Source organism: Mauremys reevesii, linkage group 15, assembly GCF_016161935.1.
Source record: "Mauremys reevesii isolate NIE-2019 linkage group 15, ASM1616193v1, whole genome shotgun sequence".
Taxonomy (NCBI): domain Eukaryota; kingdom Metazoa; phylum Chordata; order Testudines; family Geoemydidae; genus Mauremys; species Mauremys reevesii.
In genome coordinates this window covers 38,307,989-38,326,266 of record NC_052637.1, presented here as the reverse complement: position 1 = coordinate 38,326,266, position 18,278 = coordinate 38,307,989, and the positions used below count along the sequence as shown (strand labels likewise).

The window sequence follows — 18,278 nt, the reverse complement described above, 5'->3', positions numbered from 1 at the left end:
CCGCAGGCTAACCTGTACCAAGACTGGAGAGTAATTTGTGACACACCTATGTGGGGTACACCATAATCCTCTCCAAGTGGCCAGTCAGATCCACTGGCTGGCGCTTGCATAGAAGAAATCATTGCTCCATCTATTGCCCGTTCCCTCTCTGTTCTGAAGGGAAGCATTTGGCACACCCCCTTTGTTCTCCCCCCTAGTGCCAGAGCTGCAATTCAGGCAGACCTTAAGTGGCCATGCAAGGGAGAGGGGGATTCTTACTTGCTTCTACTCCTCTATATGGTCACAAAAAGCTTGGCACGATGAAACTCTCATTAAACAGTAAATCCAGAGAAGATAATTCTTAATAGATGCAACATCCATTTAATGCTCTCCACCAAAACTCTCAAAAATATTCTAATTTTTTCTGCTATTAGAGACTACTTTCTAAGTAATAACATGATCCTTTGACATATGCCCATATACTTTGCTACTTTCACTTCAATTCATTTCAGTCCTTCACAGACAAATCACCAATGGTAATAAGCACTTGTGTTAGGGATTTTTTTCCCCACAATCATCAATTTAAAAAAAAAGCACACTGAAAATTTCAGCATTAAACCAGAAATTGTCACAGTATTTCAAGGCAAAATTGTATTACCAATCTAATTCTTTCCAATAAAGTACAAGAAATAAACAGACATTCTACTGTGCCTAATTAAGCATTTCAAAATCAAACGGGCAGCACTGGTGGCGGAGAGGGAGCTAGTTAGATGGCTGGAAATTTGCTTAAATCAAAGAGTTCCCAAAATGCTGATTCTCCCAAAAATGTCAAGTTTTACCACAACAATCATATGGATCAAGTGTTAATAAATGATGTCCAGATGGAGACGTCTTTCTGTTGTACTGTGAGCAAAATAAGGTTAGACCACACATTAATGGAATGCCTGTTATATTAACAACAGTGTGAGTTCAAAAAAAAAATCCTCTATCAAAAATCTTCTCCTAAATCACTACATAGACATTTACTCAGACAAGCACAGCACAGCTCTCACATATCAAATAATTTGCATAATACTAAAATTTTATAATAGTCAACAATAATCAGCAGGACTACCTCCAAGTAAGGTAACACTTATCAGCTCTTAATGTACCTATTTGTTCGTTGTGGGCCTGAAATCAATGGGTGTTAATAACCTACAGCTCTCACAAAATCAACGGGTGGGTAGCACAACCTCCCCCTTCGCCCACTCTGATGGCCCCAAATGGTTCTATAGTCTAGGTTCAAGGGAGTCAGTCCAGATTTACACTGGTTTAACTGAGTGCAGAATTTGCCTCAGTACGCTTAAATTTTAACATTAAGGATCATATTCTGATGCTCGTATTCATTAATTCTTACTATTTACTGAAGTCACAGACTACTCATGCCATAAAACTAGTCAGAATTCTGCCTTAAATGAATAATATCTGAAATATCAATACAGACAAAATGTTTAACAGTTGGTCAGTTCAAACAATAAAAATGTGAACATCTACTGCATATCTAGTTCAAAAAAGAACTAGATAAATTCATGGAGGACAGGTCCATCAATGGCTATTAGCCAGAATGGGCAGAGATGGTGTCCCTAGCCTCCATTTACCAGAAGCTGGGAACGGGCGACAGGGGCTGGATCACTTGATGATTACCTGTTCTGTTCATTCCCTCTGGGGCACCTGGCATTGGCTGCTGTCAGATGACAGGATACTGGGCTAGATGGACCTTTGAGCTGACCCAGCGTGGCAATTCTTATGTTCTTATGTTAGAAAAAGAAATTCTCAGCTATGAACAAATTTCTTTAAATTAGCATATCATTTTACAGTGTTTCACTATTACAGTTTTTCATTGCTTAACCTTAGCGTGCTGAGTGTTTATGAAACTAAAATATAATACCGCGATGATGGAAACAACAATCCAAGTCAGTATGCAAAACACACAAAAATTAAACAAAGACTGATACAAATCAATAAGAAGCACGAAGAGTAAAAATTATGGCTAACTATTGCTTAACTCATTTTCCCAGGCCTAAGTACAACAGCACATAGTAAATCACATCTCATACCGCAGTGGAACTCCTGTAATAACAAAGCACAATGATGAGCCAAATAAAGAATGTTGTGTAAGCATTTGTTTTGCAGTTCCACACTTGTGATGGATTTCTCTCATCATTATGTAATTTAACAACCTTGCTAATGTCTTACATATCAGGTGGATAATGCCTTAGGTCAGGGGTTCTCAAACTGGGGGTCAGGACCCCTCAGGGGGTCACAAGGTTATTAAATGGAGGGTCTAAACTGTCAGCCTCCACCCCAAAGCCCACTTAGCCTCCAGCATTTATAATGGTGTTAAATATATAAAAAGTGTTTTTAATTTATAGGGGAGATCGCACTCAGAGGCTTGCTATGTGAAAGGGGTTACCAGCACAAAAGTTTGAGAACCACTGCCTTAGGTGGTGGTGGTTTTATGTACCACAGATAGGGAATTCTTCCATTTCTTTCTCGCTCTATCCCCAAAGTTCCATCTTGTGGTGAGTCTGTCTCAGATGAGGAGAACTTCCTCCAGAATAGGTCTACACTGACAGCATTACTACAGTGAAACAGCTGTAGCTAGCACTAGACTAATGACACTTCCTAAGCTATACGTCAAATGCAGTTATCTAAGGAATGGAATTAAAAGGATTTGGTCTTTGAGTTGCTCTTTCTTTGCCAAGAAAATCAGTTCAATACTGAACAGAAGTCATTATCTGCATGCCCCAAATTGTAAGCTCCTCAGGACCAGCCAGGGTTTTCCTATCTATTTGTTCAACTCCTAATACAGAGAGCCCCAATTCTCTTTCAGCTCTCTGAGCGAAACCATAATACAAATAAAAAGAAAGAGAAGATCACAATGATGATAATAACTAGGGCACCTGCTATAGCGAAGAGGATATACAGTCAAATTTTCAATGAAGCATCCTAAACTACTCATTTTAAAACTAGCAACTGCAGAAAATAGAGGGTAAATGCATGCGGGTGGGACTATTTGCCTACATAAATGTAGGGTTTTGCAGTGCCATTCAGAAAGCTCCTTTGACAATTTGGCCATTGACATTTTATCTTTTTGGTGAATTAAAATAAATCACATAAATATTTTACTGTCTTAGATAGCTTCTATATTTCTTTCTCCGCCCTTGTTTCACACCGTGATATTTGTTTATGAGCAAAACCAGTCAATTATTGAGCACTAGCCACCATTTCCATTCAGTAAGACCACACAAACCACTGCTTGCCATTGTCATAAGGCAGTCTCTCACCACAATTCAATAAGAATATAAGAACGGCCATACTGGGTCAGACCAATGGTCTATCCAGCCCACTATCCTATCTTCACAGTGGCCAGTTCCAGTTGCGTCAGAGGGAATAAACAGAACAGGTAATCATCAAGTGATCCATCCCCTGTCACCCATTCCCAGCTTCTGGCAAACAAAGGCTAGGGACACTTCAGGGCATGGTTTTGCATCCTGATAACCAATGATTGACCTATCCTCCATGAATTTATCTAGTTCTTTTTTGAACCCTATTATAATCTTGGCCGTCACAACAATACTTTGGATGAAGCTGAAGGTATCCTGAACCTGGACTGAGGCATCAGTGAATGAAGCCGAAAGAAAGAACAGTTTGGTTATCTTAAATACATTTTCTCTGTCTGTATTTAACATACAAATGGAATGGTATTCAGCACAGAGAAAATGAAAAAAATACATGGCAGTTTTATGGAATTCAGTTAAATGTATTTTCAAATTTCCTAGAGCATTTCAGTTTTTTGTTTCCAACATTTCATGATGAATATGTTTTCAGGATTATTTTGCGCAAACTTTTTCTTGAAAGCAATTAAATCATGAGCCCAATCTTTCTGGCTCAATGAAACCATATCTTCAATAAGAATTAAAATACATTTCTCACTTGGAGCAGAAGTAAAATTTATTAATTTAAGTAATCTTGGAGGAGCTAAAGGAGAGATTCAGATTAGAGAAAAATGTAGGACAGTGACTTTGAAATTTTAGGGCCTGTTTTATTGCCCTCATGGCTCTAGTTTGCAACATAAAAGTTGCCTTTTCAAAACAGACTCAGCCTTTTTATTTCAAAATTCCATTATCTGCTCTCTGTACAAGACTTTTAAAACAGAAGATGCCTTACAGCACTGCTGCTTTTATACTGAAGATTTTGAAAGAAGCAAAACCAGCATTTCACAACAACAAAAACAATTGTTAAAAATACAGACTGCATGCAAAGTTGAAAGGTTTTCATTCTTTTCAACAAAATAAGCAATCAAATTTCTAGCACTACTGCTTTGTTTCTCACCAATATTTAGTTCATATTACACCACTAATATGAATTTAAAAGTTAATGATTTCTGAATAAGATGTATATATCTGTATGGTATTTATCTCAATTATGTTTATGCTACATTGCATTTCAGTTAGCGGTAAATATTTATAGCATTTTTACTCTTTTCCCCTCCTTTTACCAAATCAATTTCATACTGAAACAATACAGTAAACAAAAAATCTTATCACATAAGAATCTCTCTATGCTGTACATGGATTATGCATAAGCGATCCCTTTAAGAAGTTGTAAAATGTTGATTCTTATAGTATCATACATTCATATAGCTCCTTTCATCCCAAACAATTCTGAAGCACAAATAATATTTTACAGAGATCTATTGATGGCCAGAAGGGGCAACTGCAACAAGATCACATCTCCACTATTTCTATTGCTCTCCAATGCAAGAGGAAAGCCTCAGAATGGAAACAAACTCTATTTCATAGAAGTGTCCACCAAGGTGCTTTACCACCAGTTGCCCCTTAAATCCATTGTAAGTCTCATGCTACATCATCCTGTAATAAGAAATAACTGGATTTTCCCATTAAAGAGGCAAGTTGGCAAGGCAGAATGGATCAGGTCAATTCACTAGAGTGAGATACCATAAGCATTTTTATGACATTAGTCGGCCACTCCATGTACCGGCATCTCCCTTTATTTCTCATCCCTTCCCACTCTACTGTTCATTATTCTCACTCGTGTGATATCTCTAAGCTCCTTCGGGCCAATACATTAATTTAGTTTGTTCTGTAAAATGACTATCACACTAAGTAGTATGTCAATAAATGATTGTTAATAGTAATTTTCAAGTGGGAAAAAGGCTTTTGTTGTCCTCTGCTCATCAGTGACCACCATTAGAATGAGCCTGGCTCTGTTCTTATTGAAACTATTGCAAAATTCCCATTAACAGGAGAATGACATGTCCCTAAAAGAATAGCCAGAGAGAGAAAGTTGAAAAAGTGGGAAAGTATAGACACTGTTCCATAAAAGTATATAAACTAACACATTTTACTCTGAATCCTGGAAAAGCTCTAATCAGTAATACAACTGTAGATAGCTGTGTAACAATGACAATTCTGGCTTTCTTATAAAGATGAATCAACTGCTAACAGCCCCCTCTGACTTGCTAGCAAAGTCACTACATTGTGAAAGATTTTGATGTACCGCTATCAAGTGAAACATGTTTCTGGCATTATAAGATCAGAATATGCTATCCTACTGAGACAGAGTTTCAGAAAGGCTGGCATTGTGACCTTCTCACCTGCTGTTTCATTTCAGCATAGACTTTTTCTGAGTTCAGCTCCACCTGCCGCTTAAACTCCTCCAGGGCAGCATCTGCCTGCTGGGCCTGCAGCCTCTGTACCTCTGTCACCCGAGTCAGCTGCTCCTCCTTCTCCCTAGAAAGTCACAGAAAATTTTCAGAGTTCAAGTATCAAATAAAAGAACAAGTGTGCTGGTGTAAAAGAAAGGCCTTTAACCCTATCAGTTTAAAATAGTATTCAGGTTTCAATTTTCTGTCCCAGCTTATGCCAAACTTTCCTTAGTAATACTTTGAAGAACAGAACAGTAACCTGGGTAAGAAGTATAGAATTATTTTCACTTTCTCTTATTGAATTTAGCCAGTCTATATGGATATCATGAAAGCAACACCACCTTCAAAGCCTTCAACTAAGATACAACAGCTTAAATGATACAGCTTTATTGTGCCACATATAAGTTTTTTCTTTAATCTTTCCTTCAATAACTATAATGTATCTTCCACTGATATTTATATGAAAAAAAGGCTTTGCAGTAAGACTATATTGTTCCATTAACTGACCAAGATCATGTCCCCTGTACCATCTCTGCCAAGGGGGAGACAGGATTATTCAACTGCCTGGCATATATCAAAATGTTAAGTATTGAAAACATGAGGCATATGGTACCTGTATAGTCAAATCTAGTGAAAACCCTTAATACTATGACATCCATTCAGCCTTTACAGAATTGACATGAGTTAAATTTCCAAGTCTTATTATCCCAAGGCACTGTATCTTAATATATCAAAGAATGAACTACTATTTTTAGGAGTCTCTACACATATGTGCATTGTCATTTTTAAAATATTTACAAATTATCAAGATGTAACAAAACTATCAAGATATACATATGTAAATATATATATAAGCAAAAATCATAGGTATCTGCCACTGTACTGACATATCACTGTCCTAATTCATAAATAATTTTTAAACATTTTGATGCACACTTTTGAAAGGAAGAAAAATAAGTTAATAGGAAATGTTTAAGGATATTACATTTTAAATATCAAAGGCCAGATCATAGAAACACCTTTTAGTATAGAGAGGCATAAATGGCAACAGAAAAATAGTTAAAACAAGGCCTGGATCTAATAGGCGGTTCTGGTTGACATTTTCATTTTATACGCAGGGGTAGTCCCTGATGGTGAATATCCCATTTCTTGACTGAAATGATTGCCATCAAAATCAGATATGTTAGAGATGGAAAAGACCAACTAAGTTATCTATCCCATCACCCTACCAACACTGAGCTCGCAATATACCAACAAGCAATCTTTTAATAAAGGTCTGGGAGCTGCCAACTCCGATATGCTGGAAGTTGTTGCATTCCCATCTGTTTCTATTGCTTTCATAACACACTTTGACAAGGAAAGCATCCAAAACCTTCACAAGTTGGGGGACCAGTTGAGAATTCTATCCTCAAAAAGTTCAAATAACTGTTGTAGGTTATGGCTAAATACACACAGAAAACTAAATGGCCATGTAACAACAAATACCCTATATTTCTGCTGACCTGTACTACTGTAGGACAACTCAGACATAAGGAGACTGGGAATTCTCTTATATAGAGCATACCTATTCCCACCCCACCCCATGTAAAAAAGGAACTGGGCACAACAAAAAGACTTAAATGCTAATTTTAATTATAATACTTCGTTAGATTTTCTCACGTAATACATTGGAAATATCCTGATGAAAACAGTTCTGCCATTTTTCTTTGTTAACCACCTTAGCCTTTTTATGCTCTCGTCGTAATATTGTTAGCTGGTATATATAACCCTTAGGCAAACATTCTTTATGCTCAATGCCAAAACATTTCCATTTTCTAGTTTCCTTTTATGGACTGCATAAAGATGCAATTCTCTACATGAATTTAATGCACCACATTTCCAACCCACTTACATACCAGTAGCTTGTTCTTTTCACAAACAACCAGTACCAGCTGCTTTTTCTTTATACAAACATTGTTTTATTTCTGTAACAGTCCCTTATTTTAACCTATGAAATGAAATATTGCTTCTCAGTTACTTTTAAAACTATGTACATATTAAATTGGCTCACCCTCCTTCGCATTCCCTATGATCTTGTCTGAACAATTTAGGTCTCCCCATATTCTTTTACACTAGCACACTTTTCACATGTTCCATTAAATCCAAGAAGCCAAAGTTCTTTAGGCTGACATATACTTAATGGCATTTCCTTTGTTTTTGTCATGTTTCACACTTTAAATAGAAAAATAATGATGATTCATAACATTTTACAATTCTATGGTAGCTTCCACCCAAGATTCTCAAAATGCTTTACAACCATTATTGGATTACTCTCAAAATATTGCTGTGAGGAAGGTAGGGAGCACCATTTTTCTGATAGGAAACCTGAGGCACGGCAAGTTTAGGCGACTTGTCCAGCGACGCAGCAAGTCAGTGACTGAGCCAGGAACAGACCTCGGAACTCCTGACTCCTAGTTCTATGCTTGAACTGCTAAACCATTCTCCCTTTCAAAAGATTATACACAGATAAGTGGCACAAAACCAACATATGGTTTTATCTTTAGATTCAGTGTGCAGAGGGAACTTCTAGGTTTTAATTTGTACCATACCATATGATAGTCAGGAGCTATGGATTCAATGATATTTCATACAGTTTATAAATACAAAAACACAGGCAAATTTCTCAGAACTTATGTACTGAGTGTGGCTCAGTTGTCAAGAATACTCTTCCACTATCACGTGACACATGACAGTTGAGTCATGCATTGAGCCAGATACTTTACCTTCATATCTAGACTTAATCATCCCCCTGAAATCCATGCACTTTTCGGGGGGGGGGGGGGTGGACATCTGCATGTAGAAATTGGGGAAGGAGAAGGCTCAAAGCAGAGATCAGAAGAACATGCATCATTCCCCCTCCTCTTCCAGCCCCACTGGGATTCTACAGGAAAATTAATACATTATAGGTTGAATTAATTTTCTGCTGGGTCCCTGTGTGTTGTAGAACCTCCTTAAAGTGAGGTAACAAAAGCGGACAAACTGGAGAGATCCTAGCAAAATGCCACCAGTAAGGTGCTGCTTAGGAGAACTAATTTAGAGGAAACATGGTGAGGGGAACCTCAATGTCTTTCTAATCCTCCCCAAGGGCCCCTACCCTAGGTGACTGAATCCTGGGAGACAATTTACTCCTCCTGTCCATCTGAAGCCTTGGCATCAATTCCAGATAAGAAGTAAAAACAAACATACAGCCTATTCAAACATATCCCCACTGATAATTGACAAGAGACAATGGAACTCATTGTCTACCCAATAATGTGATGATAAAACTAAATTTAAAAGAAGTTGTCAGTCTTTATGCTATTAGAGAACTTCCTAATTGGTTTTCATCAATCTACTTCCTTGAAGACTAGAGTTTCATACTGAAATATTATGAAATAAATGCAATGAACTCTACTTAACCTTTAGAAATCTGATTTTATGTACCTTCCTTTCTTTCAAGGATTTAATCTCACGAACAGATACAACATGCTCATTATAATCAGGAATAAGACTTCATTTTTTTCAAGGGTGTGGGCGTCAGTACTGTCTACTTGTTATACATTTAAGATTGATATTGGAGCTTAGAAAACATGTACAACAATGGACTGTGGTTCACAAATGTAAGAGCAGCTTTATTTTTTTTCCCAGACATTGAGCAGTGTGCTTTGCATGAAGCACTAAAATATTCACTTTGAAGATTATTTTTTCTGTTGTACTAGTTGTGGGGCCCAGTACAATACACTTACATCACTCAAATCCCCTAAAGCTGAGCCGGCATGAATATAAAAAAAGGGTGAATTTACTCTTTGGCCCCAATTTATTTATAAAAAAAGCAGCAAATTCCTCTTGTGTCAGTGTATAAAGGGTAAGGCAACAGAACTAGAAGTCTTACACAAGCACAAATCATCGCAGTTAAAGTTGACTATGAAGTCTAAGATGGCAATTTGAGAAAGAAGCACTGTGAAGTGTATTTATAAATGGAGTAGAAAATGTTTTTATTTACTTTTCCTTAGTGCTTCAACATAATCATTTCCCTTGGCTTCTGGAATGTCTTCCTGGAGGTAATAATTAAATGCAGTAAGCTATTACAGTATTACCAATCAAATCAATAGAAAACAGTGGTGGTCCAGTGATTTACATGAGATAGAATAACCTCAAGAGGCTCTCTCAGATGTAGTATGAATCAGTATTATTGTGAGTAAGGTTCCCAAGGGCCTTTGGATGCCTACCACAATATGACACGATAAAAAAGTTAAATAAAAAGGCAACAGTGACAGAATGGTAACCTAGGGTAGGGAAGATAAGCCAATCTATAAACCACCCATTCCCAGCATAAAGAACCCACCAAACACAAATCTTCCATTCATTATGACATTTCAGAATTCTCTCTCTCTCTCTCACACACACACACACACACCATTCTTGGGTGATTAATTTTATTCCCTACCTCCACTGCTCAGCATACACACAATTTGTAGTTTATAGGGTTTTTCAGTAATATTGAAAATTTGAGGTCATAACAGTCCTTAATGTTTTCTTGTTAAAATGATACCAGTCAGTCAGATTCATGACTATGTAAGTTCTTTGCCAAGTCCTCTTACATTTCTGGCAGCTGTGGAATCCCACTTATAGGGTCTGAGCAGCCTAATGCTTATAAAGGTTGGTGAAACCTATAAATGGAGATGAAGGAATCACTTTGACAAAGATGTATTCTACAGAAGAGTGTGTTTTCCTGAAGCCTAACGGCACGGACACAGAGAACAGTCTTAAATATCCAGTTCATGAGCAAGGTGTATGTACTAAAATTCAGTGTGAAACATGCCGCAGTAAGGCAAAATTTCTCTCCCTTTCCATGTTTTCTATGCCAAAAATAGTTGTGAAGACAGCATTATCACAGATGGCTTCATTTACAGGCCTGAGATTTGTCATGTGCCAGCCACTTCAATTCCCTTAAAAATAAAGAAAAAGAACTTTCAAAGTAACACATTAGCATAGTCTACCTTCTGCTAAGTATTCCTGCCATTTAAAATTGATGTATTTGGCTAACTTAGGCATTTGGCAACTACTGAAATTACTGAGAGCTTTTTCTATGGAAGCTAGATAATGCCCATTATGTTAATTTTGGGATCAGATTCTGATTTAGATTATGTGCCTGTTCAAGGGAATAAGAGTGGATTAAGAACCCAACTTTTATATACAACCCAGTGTGGGCTACCATGACTTTAGGTTCATGCCACTAGTTGTAGGCAAGGCTATTCACCCACTTACACCATCCCTGGAGCAGCTTAGTGAGGACTAAATGGAGATTCCCCACACACTGTCATTGGAGCAGATCCAGTGCAGGAGAGTAATAATTTACCAATGGTGTTGGCCAGAAGAATATTATTACTCCCCAGGAGATAGGAAGATGCAAAGGATGGACTGTTAGTCAGAGGTATGACATCTGAGTCCCAGTGCCTTTAGGGCTGTTCCTGGGAAGGTGAGGGCTTAGGAACCATCCACTTGCTTAGGGCCACAATCTAGTCATTGGTTATTTATAGTCACACCAGCTACCAGTCAGCTACAATATGGATAATGACAGGAACATTTCATCATCATTAGTTTCTGAGAGTGGCATGCTGACAGCAAGCCATGACAGCTTCACAATCCCAGTGTAGTTAAAAAAGGTAACAACACTGAGGAAAAGAAAACAATGTAATTTATAATACCCAGGGATCACTGTGGAGTTGCACTGAAGCAAGGGAGATTTAGGTTATGTATTAAGAAAAAAATTCTAACTATAAGGACAGTTAAGTACTGGAACAGGCTTCCAATGGAGGTTGTGAAATTCCTGTCATTAGAGGTTTTAAAGAACAGATTAGACCAATGGTTCTCAACCTTTTTTTTTTTTGCGGACCACTTGAAAATTGCTGAGGGTCTCGGTGGAGCACTTAATGATCTTTCCAAATGTTGTTTGTACGGTAGCTAACTATTGTAAAGCACTTTGGATAAAAGCGCTATAAAAAAAACTTAATAATTAACTTTTTTTGTTCTACAAATAAAAGCACGCAACTCATATTTTCATATCAATAGTCTTACCTTTCTAATCCGATGGATGTGCCCTCTCAACCCCACCACAGCAGCCCCCGAGCTGGAGCTGGGAAGGAGGGGGACGGGTCTCTCCCTCTCTCCCCTGCCATGGTAGCCCCTGAGCTGGGGCTGGGAAGAAGGAGAGTATCTCCGCACGACAACAGCCACAGAGCTGAGGCTGGGAAGGGGGGGCCGTCTCTCCCCGGCAGCCTCAGCCCTGGAGCTGGGGAAAGTTGCAGCCCTGCACATCCCAAATTCCCCCCACCCCCTCTTCGCACCACACTGCCCCCTTCCACCTACCCCCTATTCCCCCCAAGGCCACCACCTCACCTTACATGTGAGTCTTCTCCTGGGTCAATGCATCTAATTATAGCAGCCATGCCTGCACGGCTCCACTAATTAGGTGGGTGGCCCTTCATTCTCTCATATGTGGCCGCCTGGGCACACACCTTAGAGGGAACTATCCGCGCACCACCTGAATGGAGCTCGCAGACCACTGGTGGTCCATGGACCACAGTTTGAGAACCTCTGGATTAGACGAATACCTATCAGGGATGGTCTAGGTATACTTGGCTCTGAGTCAGCATAAAGGGCTGGATTAGATGACCTCTCAAGACCCCTTCCAGACTTATGAATTTGTTATTCTTTTCAATGCAATTGTCCTCATGATTTAAAATGTCTTTCCTACCAAAAGAATAAAGAGAATTTCAGATGGGTAGTAAATATTCAATAGTTTATTCATTAAAAGTATATAAAAAGACTGTATTTAATATACATTTGGTTTCTAGCACATCTCAAATACTTTTGGAAACTTAATGCCTTTTTGTTTCAATTTCCTTGTTTTTCCCCTACATGTATTAAAAGATAATGCAGCTAAAACAGCTCTGGGATATTACCTCCATAAAACTTACTGTTTCCAGTTGGAGTTTTCTTATGTCAGTATCAACAATATAAAAAGATCTCCTCTATAACCCCCACCCTTTTGTCTTGTGCAATGTGGTCTAAAATGGTGGGTGGAGGGGAGGGACACTGCCTAAAACCTATTGTTTAACTGCTGTGTCACACACTTCAGTGCCATTCAGGTACAGCAACACAGCTCAGCTAGACTAGGAGAGGAAAAATTGCTTTGAGTTCAAATGCAGCACTCCTTTCAAAGCAAAAGGAACTTCTCAGTTAAAGTTCCCATGCGGTTTCATAACCACCTTAACTCTGCCTAGGCCCTCACTAAGGTCTGGTCTACACGGGGGGCGGGGGAGGAAATCGATCAACCTAAGATACGCAAGTTCAGCTACGAGAATAGCGTAGCTGAAGTTGACGTATTTTAGTTCGACTTACCTCGCATCCTCACGGCGCGGTGTCGATTGCCGCGGCTCCCCCCTCAACTTTGCTTCCGCTTCTCGCCTCTCAGCAGTCGACGGGAGAGCGATCGGGGATCGATTTATTGCGTCCATACTACACGCGATAGATCGATCGCTACCCCCCGATCCAGCGGGTAGTATAGATGTGCCCTAAGCTGTAACAGCATTGGGCAAATACAAATTTGGCTTTTGTGGAAGATATTTAAGAGCTTTCTTTAGAAGAGGTCTCTTTGTTATGTAATAAGCATTATGTAAACAATGTGCGCTTAATTTGGTACTTAACGGAAGCACCCAGTACGTAATAAGTCTTCTCATGCAGCTACTCATTTTAGGTTCAACCATATATTAGGTTCTGTTCATTCCCTCTGAAGCACCTGGCATTGGCCACTGTCAGAAGACAGGATACTGGGCTAGATGGACCTTTCGTCTGACCCAGTATGGCTGTTCTTATGTAGGTGGCTGTGAGCCACAGATCTAGGAGGGAATTCTCCAGTTTCCCTCACCACTCTACCTTTGAGTGGCCAAGCATACAGAAAAAAACACTCAAAGCTATTTTTGAAGAGTATATCAGGTGTGAGATGAATACCATAAACACAGAACAATATGGTTAGTTGCACAGAGAACAATTTGGCTGTGCTGAAGGGAGGTAGATTTACAACTATCTAATGAGATAATGAAAAACATAGACCGCAAGCACTGTGAAAACATTGATTGCCCCAGTTGTTAAAATCCATTCATAAAAGTTAAGTACATTTGTAAGGAGAAGTAGATTTAAAAAATGAATCCTATTTCTCTCTCTCTCACCTAAAACACTCAACCCATATATGAAGTCCACATCTGCTAAACCTGTGGTGGCAAAACACGTGTCATTTATACATATATCTTCCTATGACATACATTCAAAGAACATGGGTGGTAATAGGTAATAATTGGAGATATACCAATCTCCTAGAACTGGAAGGGACCTTGAAAGTTCATCAAGTCCAGCCCCCTGCCTTCACTAGCAGGACCAATTTTTGCCCCAGATCCCTAAGTGGCCTTCTCAAGGATTGAACTCACAACTCTGGGTTTAGCAGGCCAATGCTCAAACCACTGAGCTATCCCTCCCCCGTGTATAAATTTTTATGAATGATATATTTATATAATCTGTGGGTTTGATGGTTTGCTTGTTAAGTATGAAGTCAGTTAACTTGGTTCCTGCAAACAAAACAAATGACTCTACACAACTCTAATTGCTTTGTGCTCAAATGGACAATACAGGAAATGCAAGGTTGGAAAATTATCTCTGATCCCCTCTGGAGAAACTCACAAACCAGTATGGACCAGGTTCTGAGAACTCTGAAATGGTTAAAAGACAGCCTGTGAATTCAGAGAGAGGGTCTGCAGAGATGCAGGCTGAACCTCAGACTCAGCAGGGGTGACTGGGATAAGTGGAACCTGCCTAAATGGTAGGGTGACCAGATGTCCCGATTTTATAGGGACAGTCCCGATTTTTGGGTCTTTTTCGTATATAGGGTCCTATTACCCCCGACCCCCGTCCCAGTTTTTCACATTTGCTGGGCAAGGAAAGGATAAGGTTAAGAGGCATATAGATTCTTTTTACTTTTAACCTTTTTCTTTCTACTTGTGATGTTCCTATAGATGGATAAATCATAATTTATTTTGAACAACTGTTTTCTGTCACTGCTTTTACCAGCTTGGGTCACAGGTCCTGGAGAGGATCCTATCGCAGGGGCCAAAACCAGTTGGACCTGCTGTAAGTAAATACAGGTGGTAAAGAGGAGGTTCTGTAGCCTGTTGATGCAGTCTAACACTGAGATGAACCATGGGACTCCACTCAAGGAGGTGCAGAAGTAGGCCTCTAACCTGAAAAAAGTGCCCCCGGAGAGACTCTCTCTATCCTTATTCTACAGCTAATTTCCATATAACAATTTAATCGGATGTATGAGGGAGACTGCGCAAATGAGTGGATTATTTTGCCAACTGCCACCCTCACAAATCAACACAAATCTCCCAGCACAATCTCCCAGATACAAATAATCACAAAACTACCAGCAGCATACACAATTACCCCAAACACATATGCCCCTGACCATAACACACATTCCTCATTCACCTCCTACACAGATCTACACAACTCTCCCTGTACAAAACAACCCACACACAAATCAACACAACCACCCACACAACGCCACACCCAACACTCACTATAAACTCCCAACAGCACTCTGAAGCCTAGAATGTTGAGTCAGTGGGAAGCAACAGAAACTGCTACAAGCATGCTTGACAGCTCTTTTTGCTTAGAATATCATCAGGTTCATTCGTCACTGGGTTTCACAGTCTGTTACCATCCAATTTTTAAGTTCTCAGCCATTTTTTAAAAACACTTGACTTTACACCAGTGTGACAGCACAGATTTCCAGCTACTAGTATTTATATAATGATGTATCATGTCAATGAATGTAGGGTCAACGTTAAAGTGACTGTGGCCCTCTGTGGCAGAATAGTGAGAACTGAATTTTTAAGTCAGAATTTCCTGAATATTTTTTTTAATCATGTAAATTCTCAAGGACTGAGTACAATCATTTAAAAACATCCAAAAACTTCCCAACTCTTCTGTGAAATAGATACTATTATGCCCATTTTACAGATAGGGAAAAGGAAAAAGCACAGAGGTTGGGTAACTTGCCCAATATCACACAGACAACAACTAGCTAAAAAAACCTGAAATATCCTGACTTCCAGTCTGTCTCTCATTCTCTCTCTCTTTTAAAAACAACCGGATAATGTGTCCTTGACAATGGACAAAACCATTTTGAGCCCCACTGTCAGGTATCAGGGTATGCATGATTGAGGATTTATGGAGGGCACAGCTGTGGAAAGAGCTTTAAAATTTAATTGCATCCATTTTCTTCTGTTTGTAAAAACAAAGATATTTTAGTTTTGCATAAGATTACAAAGAAATCAACAACTAAAATAATAAAATGAGTAATTAAAAGACGAGAATATCCTATTCTCAAGAACTTTTTCCTTAACACTGTAAGTTTCTGTTGCAGCAAAGAAGGCCATCCAGTAGAACTCAAGTCTCCTTTGCAAGTCTCAATAGGCTATGCAGCATTTAATATGGAGATTTACACTTAATTACAAACTTACAAATACAGCCACTAAAGTCTTAAAGCATACCTGAATTCCCAGAACATCACTTATGATCTCAGACAGCAATAAAACTGTACATGATAATGGTTCTCCTAAATATATACTCTCCACAGTATCATTCTCAAATTTAATCTGTACTTTCTTCAAAAGGCAGACGTTAAAAGCCTTACTGTGTGACATTATCAGCTCTGGTATTTATGTCATAAAATATTGAAACATATAAAATTACCAAATACAAGTCCACCCACGGCTTACTACATACTTGCTCCCTAGACGGACAAGTATTCTATACAGTCTAGCTAGTAACCCCAATGTCCTGTTCAAATTCTAACTTGAGTAGTTAGACTCAAGTGCAGTATTAGTTTGAAGCTCTATTCTTGCTCACGTTCTGTCCTAAACTGCATTGCTGTACAATGCTTTCATATTCCCTGGAGAATATAGTTCCATGTACATAGTTAAAATTTTAAAGTGTTTTGGGATCTTTTAAAACGAAAAGCACTATTGAATGCAAGATATTGTAGGCAGGTTGATATTTTTATTGTTAAAATATTAGCTTCCATCCTGAGTCACTTTTTTAAACCAGTTCATCGTTTTACTGTATATTTTCTAGTTTATTTAAAGGGTGCCGGTTTTTGCATAAGACCGAGTGACAATATTGATGTATTTGTGGTCACTAACATTTCCAGGCATATTTCCTAAGGTGCTGAATCTAGTTTAAACTAGTTAAATACGAAAGTGGGTAACGAAAATTGACCTTAAATACCTTCTATAGCTTCAATGGGATCCATTCTTTATTGTCTATCCAATGCTACAGTACCATTGGTTCAGAGCTGTTGAACAGTCACCTTGTTCCACCTCCTGGGTAAGAAATGGCTACTAACCTTTGTTCTTTGATATGTGTTGCACATGTCCATTCCACTATAGCTGTGTGCACATCCAATGCACAGATGTCAGAGATTTTTTCCCCAGTGGTACCTTTCGGGACGGTGCAAGAGCCCCCTGCTGCCTCTCACCACCGGGCGCAGGTGTAAAGAGAGGAGCCACCCCAATCCCCTCAGTTCCTTCTTACTGGATAGACTCCAGTAGAAAGGGGAAGGAAGGTGGGTCATGGAATGGTCATGGAATGGACATGTGTAACATAAATTAGGAAAAATAGTTACAGAAAGGTTAGTAACCTGAGTGATTGCACAGTTCCATTCCACTGTAGGTGACTCACAAGCAGTTCGTTCTGGAGGAGGGCTCAGAGTCTACCTGAACAGGGACTGGAGGACCACACATCCAAATCTGGCATCGTCTCTAGATTCAGGGGAGATGGCCTAGTGTGAGGCAAAAGTAAGGACTGTTGACCAAGTGCCGCCTTGCAAATGTCCGAGATGGGCACATGAGTGTGAAAAGCTGCAAAAATTTCATGAGACCTGGTTGTATAGGCTAATGCCCTGCCCAGGGGAGTCATGTTAGCCAAGTGGTAGCATGAACAAATACAAACTGAAATCCAAGAATAGATGCTTTGGGAGGACGCAGGATTGCCCTTCATTCTGTCTGCAATCGCGATGAACAGCTGCAATGTTGACTTAAATGTCCGATCCAGGTAAAAAGCCAAAGCTCTTCTAATGACCAGCGCATGGATCTTTTCCTTGTCTTTATGTGTATGAGGCTTTGGAAAGAAAGTTAGTAAGTAAATTGCTTGATGAATGTTTGTTGCACTCTGCACCCGGGAACCCCCATATTCACCCTGTCATACAATTATGATATAAAATTCATACAAAGCATGCCGTGCAAGATATACAAAAAATCATGATCTGCTGAAACTCATTGTTTGTCAAAATATGTATATTGCTAGTGAATATGAAGTTGAGATTTTGTTGTATGGTTATTACTGAAATATGTTGTAAGTTTGACAGCCTCCACTGCGAGTTCTCCAGTGATAACAAAAGGAGGTAACCCACTCCCAGAGGATGTTAAACAATCATTAATCAGCAGAGGAGTTG

At 39.1% G+C, this 18,278-nt stretch overlaps 1 protein-coding gene across 6 annotated transcripts in view; it reads right to left on the bottom strand.

Annotated features, from left to right (window-relative positions):
• Positions 1-18,278, bottom strand: part of CEP112 (centrosomal protein 112) — a 270,371-nt gene that overhangs the window by 138,365 nt on the left and 113,728 nt on the right. For all 6 annotated transcript variants that reach the window (XM_039502349.1, XM_039502348.1, XM_039502352.1 and 3 more), the window contains one exon: positions 5,639-5,774. In XM_039502349.1, the coding sequence (XP_039358283.1) occupies positions 5,639-5,774 (136 nt within the window). The remainder of the gene's footprint in view (positions 1-5,638; positions 5,775-18,278) is intronic.